This window comes from Oncorhynchus keta, chromosome 28 (assembly GCF_023373465.1).
Source record: "Oncorhynchus keta strain PuntledgeMale-10-30-2019 chromosome 28, Oket_V2, whole genome shotgun sequence".
In the NCBI taxonomy this organism is placed as follows: domain Eukaryota; kingdom Metazoa; phylum Chordata; class Actinopteri; order Salmoniformes; family Salmonidae; genus Oncorhynchus; species Oncorhynchus keta.
In genome coordinates, this window is record NC_068448.1 from 54466892 (window position 1) to 54485124 (window position 18233).

General features: G+C 46.1%; 1 protein-coding gene across 3 annotated transcripts in view; it reads right to left on the reverse strand.

Annotated features, from left to right (window-relative positions):
- Positions 1–366: 366 nt before the first annotated feature.
- The window catches only part of jcada (junctional cadherin 5 associated a), a 38166-nt gene continuing 20299 nt past the window's right edge, over positions 367–18233 (reverse strand). For 2 of the 3 annotated variants that reach the window (XM_035741589.2, XM_035741590.2), the window contains 4 exons: positions 9865–10036; positions 8743–9650; positions 4545–8566; positions 367–3713 (listed from right to left, as the gene is read on the reverse strand). In XM_035741589.2, coding sequence (XP_035597482.1) covers positions 3679–3713; positions 4545–8566; positions 8743–9650; positions 9865–10036 — 5137 coding nt within the window. In that variant the 3' untranslated portion in view covers positions 367–3678. The remainder of the gene's footprint in view (positions 3714–4544; positions 8567–8742; positions 9651–9864; positions 10037–18233) is intronic. The other variant, XM_052483287.1, reaches the window with a different exon arrangement.

Genomic DNA, 18233 nt, shown 5'->3' on the forward strand with positions numbered 1-18233 from the left:
ATCTAGCGGAAAGCTTTCCCAGAAGAGTGGAGGCTGTTATAGCAGCAAAGGGGGGACAAACTCCATATTAATGCCCATGATTTTGGAATGAGATGTTCGACGAGCAGGTTTCCACATACTTTTGGTCATGTACCTTGTCCAGCACTATGGACAGATTCAATAACATGATACATGCATGGAACCATGGAAGATGTAGTGATCACAGCCAGAACAGTGTAGTTTTGAATAGAACAGAGGCCATTTTAGTACTATCAATTCATCATAAATACATCGGTATGATTCACAGACTGCCTCTTTGCACTGAAACCAAATACACATCTAAATATTTCTCCAAAGTGATAATATAAAAAAAAACTGAGGCATATCTCACATGCGAAGAGTTTATTTATGAATAATCTGCAATGTTATACAACACTAGCACACTCTGACTGTATGTATGCTCATTTTTAATGATCATAACATGAATACAGACAAACATGTGGCTCCAAAAACAGAGTTCCCTTTTTACAATACTCAAAAAAATACCTTGCATTTCATTTTAAATACGTGGCGTACATTTTTGGAAATAAAATATGCATTATATGAAATAGAACAGCTGCTTATTGGGTAGACTATAGTACCAAATGCGATTATATGCAAATGACCTCTCTCTCCATAACACCTTCTTACGAATTACATGCAATAACAAAAAGAAAATGGATGCCTGTATGCACGTACAAAAAAAGCTGTACAGACTTTGTATGAAAATAGAAAACATCACAGCAAGATATGCAACGATAGTATCTATGTTACAAATAGCTTGCAGTACAAAAGGTCTATGAGAATGACCATTTAACGATAGTCCACCTGGAACCTAGCCTAGAGTTACAGGGCAAAGGGTTGGTAGTGTCAACCATAGAATTACAATGATTAGAAGTAGAATCATACTTAGAATTTCAATCATTCTAATTCCATGGTGTCAACATTATCCTGTGCTTGATATCAGGCAGGGCTACTGTATCACAAACTCAAAGCTCAAACTGACTTCCTGCTTACGCAACATCCATCCGTACCGCATAAATTCAATCCCGGGGTAAAGATAATAGCAGTATGTTTGTAGCAAGCGGGGAAAAATAACATATTGAAGTCTTTATACATGGAAACCTGTTTTGGTTCAGAATTAGACTTAGATCTTTCAACAAGTACTGGTTGATGACACACACGGCCTTACATATAGTCTAATGTGATATGCAAGCCAGTTATTTGAGCAACAACATAAAGGTGTATAACAATTACAATTAAATCCTTAGTGAAGAGCATGTAAACATATGAATTGCTATGCTTTGCCAGCTTACAAGGCGTTTGATATGTTGAACGTTTACATTTATCAGGTTAATGAATTAACATTTTATATATCAAAGATATAGTTTTGATTTCCATAACATACATTTCATTATTATTGCCAAAATAACACAAAATGGTCTTATCCATATACAATTAAGGATGAATTACAACATGTCCAGTTGAAATAAGAAAATGAGCTTAGCCATTAAAGTACACATACTGTATGTGTTAAACATAAAGAAACATTTGGTACGCCTCAAAATGGCAGCATATCCCCTATATCCCTCCAACTCAACTCTGGACCTTGAAGCCAGTTCCGCTGCATTGTTTCATTGTTCCCTTCTAATCAGGGACTGATTTACACCTGGGACACCAGGTGGGTGCAATTAATAATTAGGTAGAACAGAAGAACAGCCGGCTGCTGACCTCATAGGGTAAGAGTTGAGTACCCCTGCCCTACATAGTCCACTCATTTTGACTAGGGTCAATAGGGCTCTGGTCAAAAAGCAGTGCACTATGGCATAGGGTGCTATTTGGGACTCAGCCTACCACAGAAACAGAAGTGTGTACAAGGCACACTGAGATCCTTACATGTCTATCTATTGTTCCTTGCAAAAAAAAAGCACTTTTGGAAAAAATGTGATATATTCACGTGATATCTCAAAAATGGATTTATGTGAGCAAATTAAACTGCACGGTTAAATATAAACCTCTTTTACATTTGAAAATATACTTAAAATATACTTCTTTTTTTGTACAGTATGAGGATTGATTAACAAAAATAAATACATTTTGCGAAATGAAATGCCGCTGTGATTGCTGATGCTGAATGAACAAAATCTGACCCCTGACACAGTCCTGACACAGTCCTGACACAGTGCTGACACAGTGCTGACACAGTGCTGACACAGTGCTGACACAGTCCTGACACACCATGGCACTAGAAATGAAAGGAAACGGTCCTCGCATTCACCCGAGGAACCCCTCCAACGGTGAACCACCAGCGACTCACAGACAGTTGACACAGGACCAGTGACGTTAGCTAACAGTGCCACCTCTGGTGCTCTCAGTACCAAATGGTAGAGATTTAACGCAACGATTTGTAATGAGATCAATGTCTTGGGCCCCATCTCAAATGTAGGTGTCTAGGGGGCAGTTTGGGATTGGGCCTTACAGGACACAGGCTCTCTCGGCTGCTCTCTCAAAGCAGCCCCAAGAGAAGCCCTGTGTAACAACAGTATTGCTCTGAGTGACAATTTTGTCAAACACCACAGTGTTTTATATCTAGCCTGATCCCAGATCTGTCTGTACCGTCATGCCAACTGTCAAACCAATGACCATAGGAGGTGGCAGGACAGCAAAAACAAATCCGGGGACCAGGCTATTCTCAATCTGGTCCAGCCTCGTATTGAATTACATTCTCAGGCTCACGGCCAAGCCACACACACAAGAACAGAAAACAGGAAAGATGTATCCATTGGTAATAACATCTCAAGAGTATAGCTTTCAAAATCGGATTCTTCTTCGACATTTAAGTTCTCAACGCAGGTAAGAAAATATACAGTTCAGCAACAAACCTCACAAAAGTATGTTGGAATAAAACCTTAAACCTCTATAATTATTATTTACATTTGGTGTGTGCATAAGTAACACTGATTGTAATGCGAGACGTTTGTCTTTTTGTGGATTCATCTCATAGTAACGGTTTGTGTTTGAAAAGCAGAAGCACTTCTTTACATTCATATTCCAACATCAGGCCTCTAGGAAGGAACCACAGTGCTGTTGTATTGGGATTTGTGAGACAGTTGATGACAGACATGCAATTCCAAGAAAACCCAGCTAACGTCCCAAATGGCACCCTATTTACTATACAGTGTACTACTTTTTACCAGAGCCCTAAGGGCCCTAGTCAAAAGTAGGACACTAATGACTGGAAGCGTCTAGAAGGAGAGGAGGATGGTGAAGAGGAGGAAGAGGAGGGTAAGTAGAAGTATGTCCAGGTGGTTCTCTTGTTTGGCAGTCGAGAGGCCATTGGAGCACCAAGAGTCAGACAGACATTATAGACTGTTGCTGTTGCGTAAACAATGCTTGTACTGGTGAAAAGGGCGCACAGTGGTTGGGGGGGGGTCATGGGTTGAGATGAAGTTTGTGTCCTAATTCCCTATCTAGTGCACTACTTTTGGCCAGGGCCGATAGAGTTCTGGTCAAAAGAAGTGCACTATATAGGGAATAGGGTGCTATTTGGGAGACACACAAAGGCATTGACTGAAAAGTTTACGGACGGATGGGCGGACGGAGCGGTGACCAAAGCCAATTCCTCCCCCCAGATGTCCAAGGTATTGATAGAGGTCGAGGTTACACTCTCTCCACTCGACTAGGATCATAGGAGTCTGAGGAGTAAAAGAACGGACACCAATCACAATCCAGTCAGAGATTCACGATGATGATTCCATTACCTAAAAGGTTCATTCATACACAGTAATGAGAACACAGGGAAATCCAAGTCTGGGTGCCAGTCTGTTTGTGCAATCATGCCAACTCTTGGTCACTCATTGCAATGCCAATCTGGCAAGAACACAAACAGATCTGGGACCAGGCTAGGGAAATCCATCTTACTTAAAACAACTTGTTTCAGTGAGTCACAGTGGTCTCGGAGGATTCCCAGCTCACACACACACACACACACACACACACACACACACACACACACACACACACACACACACACACACACACACACCCTTCCATCGACACCCGCTAAACCAACCCAATAAACAGTTCTATCATACAGCTGGAATAATCATTTCTGGAGTGGTTTTATGGCTGGGTTCTCCCACAGTTCTGCTATAAAAACACCTTATTGTTCACTTAGGTCAAACTGCCATTTAACCAGCCAGAGCAAAGGTTGCATCCCTACTAGTTCATCTGAGAATGTTCTTAGTGTGTTTTCCAGCAGTATTAGTCTTTAGAATGTATTAAAACCAAGTCTAAATTAAACTTCTATCACTCATATGCTAGGATAACAGCTCCCTCTTGTGGCACACATGCCAAAACAAATCTCCCTTCCACTAATGAACGAGGCTGAAGGAAATGCACATCTTTCAAGATCAAACAAAATATATTTACCTGTGACGTATTTAATGCACTTTGAATTGTAGTATGAAAAGTGTTTTAAAATGGTTCTTATTTAAGGCATGCATGTGTCCATGTTCCTACCGTACCCGAGAGCATCTCGCCGTCCTCTAGGGTGGGAGAAGAGCCACAGGAAGACACACTGAAGCTCAGGGGGAGGGTGATCTCTCTCTTGGTCACCGTGCCGCTACGAGGTTTAGGGATGGGCTTGGGGAGGAGAGGAGGTTTCATAGGTCTGGAGACCGGCTCTGGCCTAACCTCCTGTTGGACATCTGGTTTCTCACTCCTCTCTGCCTCCTGCCCCTCTCTTTTCTCATCAGGCTCTACCACCTCATCCTTCTCCACCTCCTGCCCCTCTCTTGTCTTCTCCTCTCTTTTCGTCTTTGGCTCTTTCTCCTCATCCTTCTTCCTCTTGATTTTGACTTCCTCTTTCTCCTCCTCCTCCTGCACGATATCTGGCTCATCTTCTATCTCTTTCCCCTCCGCCTTGGACTCCATCCTCAACTCCTCCATCTCCCCCCCCTCTCTCTTCTCCTCTGCCTGCCTCATCCCTTCCCCTGGGTTTGCATCGTTCTCTCGCTCTGCCTCTACCACTACCCCGGTCTCTTGTTCTGGTTCTGCCTCTCCTGAACTCCTGACACGGATGCGGGAGACGGAGAATGGCTCATCCATGTGGGCCATGCTCTCCGTGCAGCCAGGTAATATGGAGGAGGGGGACGAGGAGAGCCTGGGGGAGGCACCACCACTACCATGTCCCTTCTTTCCTTGCCTCTCCCCACCCCCTCCCACACTCAGCACGCTGAGGGCCAGCTCCTCGTCTCGGGTCATGGGCAGAGACAGGGGCAGACTACTGGGAGGGAACTCCGGTAGCTCCAGCACCATGGAGGGGTGGCTCTGGCTCTCTCCACCTCCTCCAGCATGTCTGTCTTCATATACTGATAGGCTGTCATCCTTACTGGGTCCTCCTCCTTTCTCCTCTCCCAAGGTAACCACGGATACCTCTACCTCCATCACTTCTTCGTACTGTCTTCTCTTTGTCTCCGTGTCTCTGTCCGGACTGTGCTCCTGGGTTTCTTCTTTGTGTTGTCTCTTATTCTCTGTGTTGTCTCTATGCTCCTGCTCCTCCTCTTTCTGTTCAACCAGGCCCAGTGATTCCACAGCCTGTGCTCCTTCTGGATGGAGTTCTGGTGTCTCTTCCCCAGTCTTTGTGTCATATTGGTTCTGCTGCTCTCTGTAAGGGCCGTGTGCCTGCGTTTCACTTATGCCAGTCTCTCCTTCCTCCTCGCTCTCCTCCACCACCCCCTGCAGTGACTCCTCCTCTCTCTCCTGGACCCGGCTCTGCAGTGAATCCGGGGCTACGTCTATCCCCAGTATCCTGGCTGCTCTCTGCTCCATCGTCTCGTTCTCAGGGATCCCCTTGGCACACTTCACCTCATATAGATTACTCAGGTCCTCCGTTGGCCTGGTGTTCGCCTTCTCCTTGATCAGCAGGGTCTCCAGGTGTCGATCTGCCAACGTCGCCTCGTTACGCCAACTCAGAGGATCGGAGCTGACGCTGTATCTGTAGTCGCCATCCTTGAAGGCGATCGCTGCCTCCCGGGTCAGCCTGCCGGGGCGTGGTGACCCCTGCAACCCTTCACCTCTTGGCGACCTGCTGTTCTCACTCCGTGCCCTGCGGATGTTCAGATTGGGCTCATGGCCTCTGAATCTGGGTGGCACGACGGGCACATTATCCGGCTTTACCTTCCTCTCCTCTTCCACTGCTTTAGTGGGGCCCAGCTCGTCCTTATTACTTCCCTCACGGATGTGCGCAACCTCAACCCGGCTGCTTTTGGCTAGAGATGGTTTCTCTCCACTCTCCCATAATAGCTGTACGTTGTGACATAGTTCCTCGTGGTCTAACGATGTGAGCGGTGTGAATGTGGGGCCACAGTGCTGGTCCTGCTCTCCGAGACTCCCAGGGGCCTCAGTGTAGACGGTGAGCCCCACGTCCCTCAGTAGAGACTCCTTGGCGACGTCCTGCTCCTGCCTATAGGTAAGCCTGGGGTCATAGGTTTCCCTGTGGTCACTCTGTTCATTGTGGAGTTTGTAGTCTCTGAAACCAGTTGGCACCAGGTCCTCTCTCAGTGGTCTGGGGATGCTGGTCCTGTTCTGGGGCTGGGGCCTGGAGAAGGCACTCCTCACCTCCCTATATTCTGGGTCTATAGAGGAACCAGGGCCCCAGCTGTCTAGTCTGGGCCTGATGGTAGGGACGTTGTTGTTGGGTTTGTTATTCAGGCGCTGGTCTGGAAGGCTAACTGTCTCCCGCTCAGAATCTAGAGGGGGAGGGGCTATGGGCTGATGTTGATGTTGATGTTGTGTGTCTTCTCCGCTCAGCTCCATGATGTTCCTGTACACCTCATCCAGGACATCTATACACTGGTCCACACTGGGTCTCCTGGGCTGGACCTTCTGGTTCTTCTGGATCTGGTCTAGTTCTACGCCTGCAGCCTTGTTGAAACACTCCAGCTCCTCGATGGCGTCCCACGGCCGCCGGCTCACCGGCTTCAGCAGGAACTGACCAAACGCCACCTGGCCCTGGCTGTTAGCGTTGACATCGTCTGGGGGTTTGGTAGTGGTGTTGGAGGTGGTGGTAGTAGCACCAGTCTTTCTGGATGTGGAGGTATGTTGGTCTCTCTCCTCCCCAGATCCAGAGGGTGGAGGCTGGGGTGGGAGTGATGGAAGTGACAGGGGCTGGGCCGGGCTGATACTGAGGCGGGAGAAGGCGCTGTTGCTGGACGGGTGGAGGTTCTTCTGGCCTTTCATGGGGTAGCCCACGCCGTAGGAGGCGGACACAGAGCTGCAGTCGGGGCCCACGCCGCTGTCTGTGGTTGTGTCTGAGGCCGGGTGGCCTGGCTCCTGACCCCCCTGTCCTCCAGGTGGACCTGTCCCCCCTGTACACCCAGGACCCTTCACGGGGGAGCTGGTCTGGGTTTCCTGGTTCCTGTATTGGTCCCCAGGCCAGGAGCCGGCATAGCACAGCTCCTTGTCAGCACTGGCCTGGAGTGACCAGGCGTCTACTATCTCCTTCCTCAGAGGACCCTTCCTGGTGCTTCTCATAGAACTGAAGCTGCTGGTGTGGGAGGGGGGTTTGAGACCCATGTCTGATAACGACTTGCTACGGAGGCTTTGGCTGTTGTCTGATTGGACCACAGTGTTTTGGTTGTCTTCTGTGGCGAAGACGCTCACGATTGGCAGACTACTTGGCAGACTGTCAGGCATCTTCTCGTTATTGTTCTGGTCTGCTGTGGAGACTGAGTCTTTATTGGTTTGTTGTTGCTGCATGTGGATGGGGACAGACACCAGGCAGAATATGGTCTCACTGTGAGACTTCCTCTTAGAGTTTCTGTTGTTGTGGTCTACCCCCGAGTCTGCTGGAACTATCTTCTTCACCTGCGTGATGGTTGTTTCCGAGAATCCTTGGTCTGAGCTGGAGCTAAGAAGCACCGATGAGGCCGGGGCTGGGGAATGGAAGGCAGAGAAACCACCTAGGTTGTTTTTGGGATTATACCTGTTACAGTTTTGGTCAGTTGCTGCTGGGAAGTTATCTAGTGAGTCAGTCTCTTTGTGCAAATCGCTGTGCTGCTGCTTCCACCGGTTATTCTTATTGTCATAGTCGCTAGTAGACTTCGGCGTTGTGGGACTGGCTGGATCTGACGTGCTGGCAAGTGTCGGCGGGGCCCCCGTGGAGGCGAGGGACAGGAAGGCACTGTCATCAGACGAATGGTCTGACACGGTGACACTGGGAAGCTCAGAGGATGTGGAGTTACGGATGTGGCGAATGTTGTCGGGGTCCGTCATGGAGTTACCTCCGCCGCCTAGAGACGAGCTTCCTCCCCCGGAATTTTGTCGGACACGTGGGTCGTGGATGTACTGGATGCCAGGACCAAGACCCGGCTGGTGCTGCTGCTCGCTGTAGCCAGGGTAGAGCTGCTTCCGGTGGGGCACGCTCCTCTCTCGGAGGGGCTCTCTCTGAGGCTCCGGCCAGGACCCTCCTCCACCGGTGTGTCTGCTACTGAACCAGGGGTCCGGGGTCCCACGCATCTGTTGCTGCTGGAACACCTGGTGGTACCTGATAATAACAAAGTATTTAACATCTACATTGTATATTACATTAATGTTCATTTGGTCATTTAGCAGATGGTTCTCAACAACAGAAAATGATCCAAGTGCTTTCAAAAGCAAAGAAAACAAGTAATACAAAAAATCACAAGTAAGGCTACAACAAGTTGCTACAACAACCATTACCTGTAGTTCACTGGGACCTCTCCATAGCCCCTGTGACCTCCATGGCCCCCTCTCATAAGCGGAGCTCTCTTGGGGGGATACGATGGGGGAGGGATATAACCCGGAGGATCCGTGCCGGACCCTCCATCTTGTGAATAATAGTCCAGCCTGGGGTCACCCATCCTGGGGTGGGGGAGGGGGGTTCTGTCCCTGGCCTGGGGCTGTGGAGTTGATGCTGCTGCTGGGTCTCCTGACAGCGTCTCAGAACTCCCCCGGGTCTGCTGGTGCACCTCGTAGGACGGAGGCCGCAGGGGACGGCTGAACCGGGTCTTTGGTACCAGAGAGGCCTGGCTAAGCTGGCTGGCCATACTTGCCTGACTGGATGGTCTGCTGTCATTCTCAGACCACCTGTCCCTGTCCCCTGTCCCAGCCTGGTTGTGGTTATATCTGTTGTAAGGGTCGTGATGGGACCCTGGATGGCCGTTGACCTTCCTGTACACGTCCTGCCCAGACCCAACAGACCCAGACATGGCCACGTATTGCAGGCTGTCCGGCGGCAGCATTCGGGGAAGAGACTGGGACTTCCCTTTGTTCCTGGGCCCCATTACAACCACAGCGCCATCGGGTGTCCGGAGGTGGCGCTGCTGCAGTTGCTGTTGGTCCTGAGCCCGAGCCCAACTGTCGCCCTCACTGTCCGACAGCTGGCGGGCGAAGCTGACCACGGCGGGTCGCCACTCGTCCGTGCCCAGGCTCTGACACTTCCTCTCCACGGCAGCCGTCGTCCACTGCTGCAGCGCTGCCTCTCTCTGCTTGGAGCGGGACTGGGCCTGGGACTGGGCCTGGGACTGGGACTGGGACTGGGACTGGGACTGGGACTGGACTGCCCAACGCTGCCTCTCACGCTGCTGCCGCTGATCCTCTGGGGGCACCTAGACAGACAGAGGACAACAATGGAAAGCAGTCTTTGTATAGGTCTCAAACGGCAACCTAGTCCCTATGTAGTGCCATACCTTTGATCCAGGGCCTATGGGGAATAGGGTGCCATTTGGAACACGCATTATTGTGTCATCCTCAGTGGTTTTACTTATCATTACACTATTTCTTTTAAAAAGGTCAAATAAACTAATCACAGATTTAAATCACCTCCTGTCTCTGCGGCTGCTGCACCCCCTCTGACCTATAGCCTCCTCCTCGAGGTTCTCTGAAGTCAGCGTAATCCAGGAGAACACTGAAGTCCTGGCCTCTCCTCCTCCAGTAGGACACGTCTCGGTGGCCCCTGGACTCTGAATACACCCCTCTGGGCCCCTCACAGAACCTAGAACACAGAGAAGACAGTATTAGAACACTGTATAAGAACCTAAAACACAAAGAACGCAGACTATTAGAGACTAGAGCACTCATACAGTGCCGTCAGAAAGTGTTCAGACCTCTTGACCTTTTCCACATTGTTACTTTACAGCCTTATTTTAAAATGTATTAAATTGTTTCCCCCCCCCCCCTCATCAATCTACAGACTATACCCCATAATGACAGAGCAAAAACAGGTTTTTAGAAATGTTTGCTAAATTATTAAAAATAAATAACTGAAATATGGCATTTACAGCATCGAGTCTTCTTGGGTATGACGCTACAAGCTTGGCACACCTGTATTTGGGGAGTTTATACCATTCTTCTCTGCAGATCCTCTCAAGCTCTGTCAGGTTGGATGGGGTGCGTTGCTGCACAGCTATTTTCAGGTCTCTCCAGAGATGTTAAGGACATTCAGAGAAGCCAGAAGCTTGTCCGCAAGCCACTCCTGCATTGTCTTGCCTGTGTGCTTAAGGTCATTGTCCTGTTTGAAAGTGAACCTTCGCCCCAGTCTGAGGTCCTGAGCAGGTTTTCATCAAGGAGCTCTCTGTACTTTGCTCCATTCATCTTTGCCTTGACCCTGACTAGTCTCCCAGTCCATGCTGCTGAAAAACATCCCGACAGCATGATGCTGCCACCACCATGCTTCACCGTAGGGATGGTGCCAGGTTTCCTCCAGATGTGACGCTTGGCATTCAGACCAAAGAGTTCAATCTTGGTTTTATCAGACCAGAGAATCTTGTTTCTCATGGTCTGAGAGTCCTTTAGGTGCCATTTGGCAAACTCCAAGTGGGCTATCATGTGGCTTTTACTGAGGAGCACTGTCTGTCTGGCCACTCTACCATCAAAGTCTGATTGATTGGTGGAGAGCTGCAGAGATGGTTGTCCTTCTGGAAGGTTATCCCATCTCTACAGAGGAACTCTAGAGCTCTGTCAGAGTGACCATCAGGTTCTTGGCCCTTCTCCCCCGATTGCTCAGTTTGGCCGGGCGGCCAGCTCAAGGAAGAGTCTTCCATTTAAGAACGATGGAGGCCACTGTGTTCTTTGGGACCGTCAATGCTGCAGAAATGTTTTGGTACCCTTCCCCAGATCTGTGCCTCGACACAATCCTGTGTCGGAGCTCTACGGACAATTCCTTCGAGCACATGGCTTGATTTTTGCACAGACTTGCACTGTCAGCTGAGGGATCTTATATTAGACAGGTGTGTGCCTTTCAAAATCATGTCCAATCAATTGAATTTACCACAGATGGACTCCAATCAAGTTGTAGAAACATCTCAAGGATGATCAATGGAAACAGGATGCACTGGAGCTTAATTTAAATGTGCAAAGATTTCTGAAAACTTGTTTTTGCTTTGTCATGTGTATATTGCTGAATATATATATAATACATATTTGAATAAGGCTGTAACATAACAAAATATGGAAAATGTCAAGGGGTCTGAATACTTTCCGAAGGCACTGTAACCCAGTATTAGAATGTAGAACACAAAGAACACAGTATTAGAACCTAGAATACAGAGTATAAGAACCCAGAACACACTATTGGACCACACAGTAGTTGAACCTAGAACACACAGTAATAGAACACACAGAAATAGAACCTAGAAACCTAGAACACACACAGGACACAGATCAGGAATAACTCTACAGCAAGATGTCATTGGGGCCCTCTTCCACTGGAGGGAGTCAGAACACTACTGGTAGAGGAATAGAGACATCAGTGGTCTGTCTCTCCCCATCTCTAAAGGCTAATGTAGAATGGAAGGGTTGCTGCTGTGTGACCATTAGAGATACACACGCATAATGCAAGCCAACTCCCAGTCTCTGGATAGGATATAGACCTAGTTACAGCTATTTCTGGATATTCCTACTGTACATGCAAACAAACATGACATGTGTGTACCCTACTGTCTGAGAGAAGCTGATTCTCCATGCTTTTTTCATGTTCTGTCAGGGTAGTCAGCCGTGAGAATTAAGTTCCACTGCATCCCATATCTTATATTACAGCCTACTTAGTCAATATTAAGTGGATAGCATCTGCACCTCCTAGTGGAAAGATGAGGTATATTCCATATTTACCTTCAACAACTAAGCTAAAAACACCCCAGCAACAACCATTGTAAAAAGTGTCACGTATATGATTTTAATGCTTACATTTTCTAATCAAATGCGCTGTTTGCACTTGAGGCTATGCAGGTTGAATTAGATATGCCTCATATAATCAATGTTACCATTGTGTAATATTCAAGGTCAAATCCCTGTTCTATGAGCAATTATCAAAAACAACAAATATAAAAATATATACATATAAAAAATTAAAATCTACATTTACTGAAATAGTATATAATTGAGTGTCTTTGGGTACTGATATCATAGAATTACATAGAGAATGAATTCAGCTACAGAGCTATACAATACACAAACCTCCAGCGCTGCTACTGCAACTAGGCTACTCAAGCTGAAAGGACAGACGAAAGGATGAGTGTCTCTGTAAAAATCCTACATTTTAACACCAAGGGACATTCCCCCGGAAAGGTTGCCATTGCATAACACCTTAACTGAACTAAGAATAGCAGGCAGCATCTCTTCTCCATATTTAAATGCTGCGTGCATTATTAATGTTGAATGCGTTATATAAGGAAGGTTCTATGTGAAGCGATGGAGAGAGGGGCTATCGATAGCCTGCTACTGATCGGGGTTTTAAAACAGGCAGACGTCCCTATCTGTCTTCACGCATCCCAAATGGCATCCTATTCCCTATATGGGTCATTCTACAGAAGTGGTGCAAATTGGGGGTTGGGAAAAAAATGAACATTTGTATCCTGTTTTTCCCAAACTTTCAGCACACGTCTTCCAACATATGTCAGGTGGACATACAGTTGAAGTCGGGAGTTTACATACACCTCAGCCAAATACATTAAAGTTTTTCACAATTCCTGACATTTAATTCTGGTAAAAAAAATCCCTGTTTTAGGTCAGTTAGGATCAACACCTTATTTTAAGAATGTGAAATGTCAGAATAATAGTAGAGAGAATGATTTATTTCAGCTTTTATTTCTTTCATCACATTCCCAGTGGGTCAGAAGTTTACATACACTCAATTAGTATTTGGTAGCATTGCCTCTAAATTGTTTAACTTGGGTCAAACGGTTTGGGTAGCCTTCCACAAGCTTCCCACAATAAGTTGGGTGAATTTTGGCCCATTCCTCCTGACAGAGCTGGTGTAACTGAGTCAGGTTTGTAGGCCTTCTTGCTTGAACACGCTTTTCAGTTCTGCCCACAAATTTGCTATAGGATTGAGGTCAGGACTTTGTGATGGCCACTCCAATACCTTGACTTTGTTGTCTTTAAGCCCTTTTACCATAACTTTGGAAGTATGCTTGGGTTCATTGTCCATTTGGAAGACCCGTTCGCGACTAAGCTTTAACTTCCTGACTGATGTCTTGAGATGTTGCTTCAATATATCCACATCATTTTCCTTTCTCATGATGCCATCTATTTTGTGAAGTGCACCAGTCCCTCCTGCAGTAAAGCATCCCCACAACATGATGCTGCCACCCCCGTGCATTACGGTTGGGATAGTGTTCTTCAGCTTGCAAGCCTCCCCCTATTTGCTCCAAATAGGTAATTATGGCCAAACAGTTCTATTTTTGTTTCATCAGACCAGAGTACGATCTTTGTCCCCATTTGCAGTTGCAAACCGTAGTCTGGCTTTTGTATGGCGGTTTTGGAGCACTGCCTTCTTCCTTGCTGAGTGGCCTTGCAGGTTATGTCGATATAGGACTCGTTTTACTGTGGATATAGATACTTTTGTACCCGTTTCCTCCAGCATCTTCACAAGGTCCTTGGCTGTTGTTCTGGGATTTATTTGCACTTTTTGCACCAAAGTACGTTCATCTCTAGGAGACAGAAGGCGTCTCCTTCCTGAGCGGAATGACGGCTGCGTGGTCCCATGGTGTTTATACTTGCGTACTATTGTTTGTACAGATGAACATGGTACCTTCAGGTGTTTGGAACTTGCTCCCAAGGATGAACCAAACTTGTGTTTTTTTCCTGATGTCTTGGCACTGAGTTTGAAGGTAGGCCTTGAAACACGTCCACAGGTACACCTCCAATTGATTCAAATGATGTCAATTAGCCTATCAGAAGCTTCTAAAGCCATGACATAATTTTCTGGAATTTTCCAAGCTGTTTAAAGGCAGTCAACTTAGTGTATGTAAACTTCTGACCCACTGGGATTGTGATACAGTGAATTATAATTATAAAATGACTTGTGTCATGCACAAAGTCGATGTCCTAACCGACTTGCAAAAACTATAGTTTGTTAACAAGACATTTGTGGGGTTGTTGTTGAGTTTTAATGACTCCAACCTAAGTGTATGTAAACCTCCGACTGTACATATTATTCACACACATTTGTTTGCATTGCATATTTGAAATACTTAGCTGAATTCCTTACCATCCCATTAAATTGGCCAGGTTCAAAACATACTGATAATGTTTCAGTAAAGGGAGAATCATGCACAGTATTGATCCTTTTGATTAACCTTCTATTACAGATACATTTTAGAAATTTCATTTGCATACCAAATTAACAAAATGGTAAAAACATGATTTAACCTGATTTTCTAAACCTTCAAATTGAAATTTAGAGAAATATCATCTCTATTGTTCTCTGTAAAATGTTCAATGTTGATTGTATATATTTGAAACTTGTTGATTGATTGATTGACTTATGCATCTAATTAAATATGTTGTTGGATGCTTAAATTGTCAATTTACCTATCTTTATTTTGGAAAAATAACATCCGTTTCGGTGTAAATCATACAGATAAATGGAGGACTCATTTTAGTATAGATATTGCCATTCAGGGCTTCCACCATTTAAAAGTAAGCTGGGTAGGGATTCCTATGGGTTGGGAGTGATCAGATCAGCCAATGATCAGAAAGCATTGTCTTCTTCAAATTGGGTTGCCTATGGTTTGTAAACCAAAGACTAAGGTAATATCCTAGAGCCAAGACCAAGAGTCCATGGGCCCTTTCTTCAATTGTAAGAAACTCAAGTAAACTTGAGTAAAGTACAGTACAATAGATTACAGAACAGTAAGGTGCAGTACAATGTGGCACATTGTGGGGGGTGTTTTACCCCATTTTTCTCCCCAATTTTCAATCTTGTCTCATCGCTGCAACTCCCCAAAGGGATTGGTAGAAGCGAAGGTGGAGTCATGCGTCCTCCGAAACATGACCCGCCTAACCATGCTCCTTAACAACCGCCAGCTTCACCCGGAAGCCAGCCGCACCAATGTGTAGGAGGAAACACTGTTCAACTGGCGACCAGGGTCACCCCGCAGACTCCCGGCCCGCCACAAAGAGTGGCTAGAGCGCGATGAGCCAAGTAAAGCCCCACCAGCCAAACCCTCCGTTAATCCGGACGACGCTGGGCCAATTGTGTGCCGTCCTATGGGACTCCAGGCCACGGCCGGTTGTGGCACAGCCAAGAAATGAACCCGGGTCTGTAGTAACACTTCTAGCACTGCGGCACTCGGGAGGCCCCAGACGTCTATGTTTTGACCAAATAGATGTAAATGTTTGGGCTCTTGGAGGGTTGGAGCCCCCCTGCTGGCTATGCAACTTAATACACTACACTTTTTCCTGAAGTGTACCCACATTGGTGGTCCTCTGTAGCTCAGTTGGTAGAGCATGGCGCATGCAACTTTACAATGGAGCTAGCCTCAATGGCGCGGTCTGTGCTGTCACAGACACCATAATGGCACAGATACAAAGATGAGACCTCTATATATCTCTATGGTGTCAATTGTTACGGCTGGGACAATTTTGGTCTGGACACAAGTAACATATGGCTGGCTATCTTTCATTTGGACAGATGTACATCCCAGCAAATATACAGTGGGGCAAAAAAGTATTTAGTCAGCCACCAATTGTGCAAGTTCTCCCACTTAAAAAGATGAGAGAGGCCTGTAATTTTGATCATAGGTACACTTCAACTATGACAGACAAATCACATTGTAGAATTTTTTATGAATTTATTTGCAAATTATGGTGGAAAATAAGTATTTGGTCACCTACAAACAAGCAGGATTTCTGTCTCTCACAGACCTATAACTTCTTTAATTAAGAGGCTCCTCTGTCCTCCACTCATTACCTGTATTAATGGCACCTGTTTGAACTTGTTATCAGTTTAAAAGACACCTGTCCACAACCTCAAACAGTCACACTCCAAACTCCACTATGGCCAAGACCAAAGAGCTGTCAAAGGACACCAGAAACAAAATTGTAGACCTGCACCAGGCTGGGAAGACTGAATCTGCAATAGGTAAGCAGCTTGGTTTGAAGAAATCAACTGTGGGAGCAATTATTAGGAAATGGAAGACATATAAGACCACTGATAATCTCCCTCGATCTGGGGCTCCACGCAAGATCTCACCCCGTGGGGTCAAAATGATCACAAGAACGGTGAGCAAAAATCCCAGAACCACACGGGGGGACCTAGTGAATGACCTGCAGAGAGCTGGGACCAAAGTAACAAAGCCTACCATCAGTAACACACTACGCCGCCAGGGACTCAAATCCTGCAGTGCCAGACGTGTCCCCCTGCTTAAGCCAGTACATGTCCAGGCGGAAGTTTGCTAGAGAGCATTTGGATTATCCAGAAGAAGATTGGGAGAATGTCATATGGTCAGATGAAACCAAAATATAACTTTTTGGTAAAAACTAAACTCGTCGTGTTTGGAGGACAAAGAATGGGGGTGGAAACATCATGCTTTGGGGCTGTTTTTCTGCAAAGGGACCAGGATGACTGATCCGTGTAAAGGAAAGAATGATTGGGGCCATGTATCGTGAGATTTTGAGTGAAAACCTTCCATCAGCAAGGGCATTGAAGATGAAACGTGGCTGGGTCTTTCAGCATGACAATGATCCCAAACACACCGCTCGGTCAACAAAGTGGTTTCATAAGAAGCATTTAAAAATCTTGGAGTGGCCTAGCCAGTCTCCAGATCTCAACCCCATAGAAAATCTTTGGAGGGAGATCAAAGTCCGTTTTGCCCAGCAACAGCCCCAAAACATCACTGCTCTGGAGGAGATCTGCATGGAGGAATGGGCCAAAATACCAGCAACAGTGTGTGAAAACCTTGTGAAGACTTACAGAAAACGTTTGACCTCTGTCATTGCCAACAAAGGGTATATAACAAAGTATTGAGATCAACTTTTGTTATTGACCAAATACTTATTTTCCACCATAATTTGCAAATAAATTCATTAAAAATCCTATAATGTGATTTTCTGGATTTTTTTTATCGCAATTTGTCTGTCATAGTTGAAGTGTACCTATGATGAAGATTACAGGCCTCTCTTATCTTTTTAAGTGGGAGAACTTGCACAATTGGTGGCTGACTAAATACTTTTTTGCCCCACTGTATTAGTCCCAAATCCTACTTTACATATTTCTTGATACAGTGCCTTGCGAAAGTATTCGGCCCCCTTGAACTTTGCGACCTTTTGCCACATTTCAGGCTTCAAACATAAAGATATAAAACTGTATTTTTTGTGAAGAATCAACAACAAGTGGGACACAATCATGAAGTGGAACGACATTTATTGGATATTTCAAACTTTTTTAACAAATCAAAAACTGAAAAATTGGGCGTGCAAATTTATTCAGCCCCTTTACTTTCAGTGCAGCAAACTCTCTCCAGAAGTTCAGTGAGGATCTCTGAATGATCCAATGTTGACCTAAATGACTAATGATGATAAATACAATCCACCTGTGTGTAATCAAGTCTCCGTATAAATGCACCTGCACTGTGATAGTCTCAGAGGTCCGTTAAAAGCGCAGAGAGCATCATGAAAAACAAGGAACACACCAGGCAGGTCCGAGATACTGTTGTGAAGAAGTTTAAAGCCGGATTTGGATACAAAAAGATTTCCCAAGCTTTAAACATCCCAAGGAGCACTGTGCAAGCGATAATATTGAAATGGAAGGAGTATCAGACCACTGCAAATCTACCAAGACCTGGCCGTCCCTCTAAACTTTCAGCTCATACAAGGAGAAGACTGATCAGTGATGCAGCCAAGAGGCCCATGATCACTCTGGATGAACTGCAGAGATCTACAGCTGAGGTGGGAGACTCTGTCCATAGGAC